Here is a 1,084-nt window from a genome sequence, read left to right on the forward strand (position 1 = left end):
TGACTGGCTTCCTCAGGCTGAGTGATTGTCTCTTCTCCACCGTCACCACGTCAATCTCCTCACCTTCTGCTCAAAACAGACAAGCCAAAAAAAGGAAGTCACCATCAGTTGGGTCATGCTTACAGGGCTCCCTAGAGCCCCCAGATGATTGCCCACTGCCATTCCACAAAAATTTGCTCATGCACTGCAAAGTCATTCTAAGACCTCCAGAAAGGATTATGTGATTTAAATGCTTTTCCAATACCATTGCACAGGAAGGAGCTTTCCCTCCACTTTTGTATGCCCAGCCCCCTGAAACTGGGATAGGGCTTTAATTCTGCTTCACTTCAGCACCAGGAGCAACATGTGTCCAGGATAAAGGATCATCGGGCAAGAAACACCAGAGCCCACCTGCTGGGGCGGGGGGGCAGACAATGAGGGATGGACACAGGAGGAGCAGGATGCTGGGGACCTGGGACAGCCTAACTCCAAAGTTCATCCTGGTCGGGCGCTTTCATGGCCCATTGGAATTGCAGATGAGGGACGCGGGGGCAGAGCTGCTCTTTGTTCCCCTTGGCTGCAGCTTCCCCCTTCGGTGACTTGTTACTTTTCACAAGTGATAAAACCCCATTCAGCCCAGGCTCCCTGGGGACAGAGGGGACAATCCCCCATGGTGCATGGGGGGAGGGAGAGGTGAAGGGGTCCTTCCAACAGACTCGGTGAACCTCGAAGGCATCCCAAGCCCAGGAGTCGGCGGGGCAGGGGGGAGGTTATCAGAGCTGTGAACAGCAAGACCCAAACAAAGCTTAACCAGACCCAAAGCACCCTGCCTGTTGTCATTGCAGTTTGTCCCGACCCAGCAGCATGAAGCTGGCCCCTGGGGACAGCAGGGTGACCTGGCTCCAGACACCCCTGCGATCGCTCTCACTTTAGGAACACACTTCCACCTTTTTTCCTTAGACTTCAGGGGAAAATACAGCCCCTCGCTAAAGGTCCCCCGAGATGCTCCAACCCCAACAGCACCTTGGGCAGAGGCCTGGCCCCCTCCCCTCCTGTGGCAGGGCCGGCGGTGGCCACAGGAGCTGGGCTCCAGGACACCCCCCTG

The 1,084-nt window shown here is 56.1% G+C and overlaps 1 protein-coding gene across 1 annotated transcript in view; it reads right to left on the reverse strand.

Annotated features, from left to right (window-relative positions):
* The window catches only part of MYCL (v-myc avian myelocytomatosis viral oncogene lung carcinoma derived homolog), a gene marked incomplete at its 5' end in the record, with an annotated part of 3,460 nt that overhangs the window by 492 nt on the left and 1,884 nt on the right, over nucleotides 1-1,084 (reverse strand). Inside the window, one exon of the mRNA XM_009882796.1 lies at nucleotides 5-66. Coding sequence (XP_009881098.1) covers nucleotides 5-66 — 62 coding nt within the window. The remainder of the gene's footprint in view (nucleotides 1-4; nucleotides 67-1,084) is intronic.

Source organism: Charadrius vociferus, unplaced genomic scaffold (genome assembly GCF_000708025.1).
Source record: "Charadrius vociferus isolate BGI_N301 unplaced genomic scaffold, ASM70802v2 scaffold783, whole genome shotgun sequence".
NCBI classification, from domain to species: Eukaryota; Metazoa; Chordata; class Aves; order Charadriiformes; family Charadriidae; genus Charadrius; species Charadrius vociferus.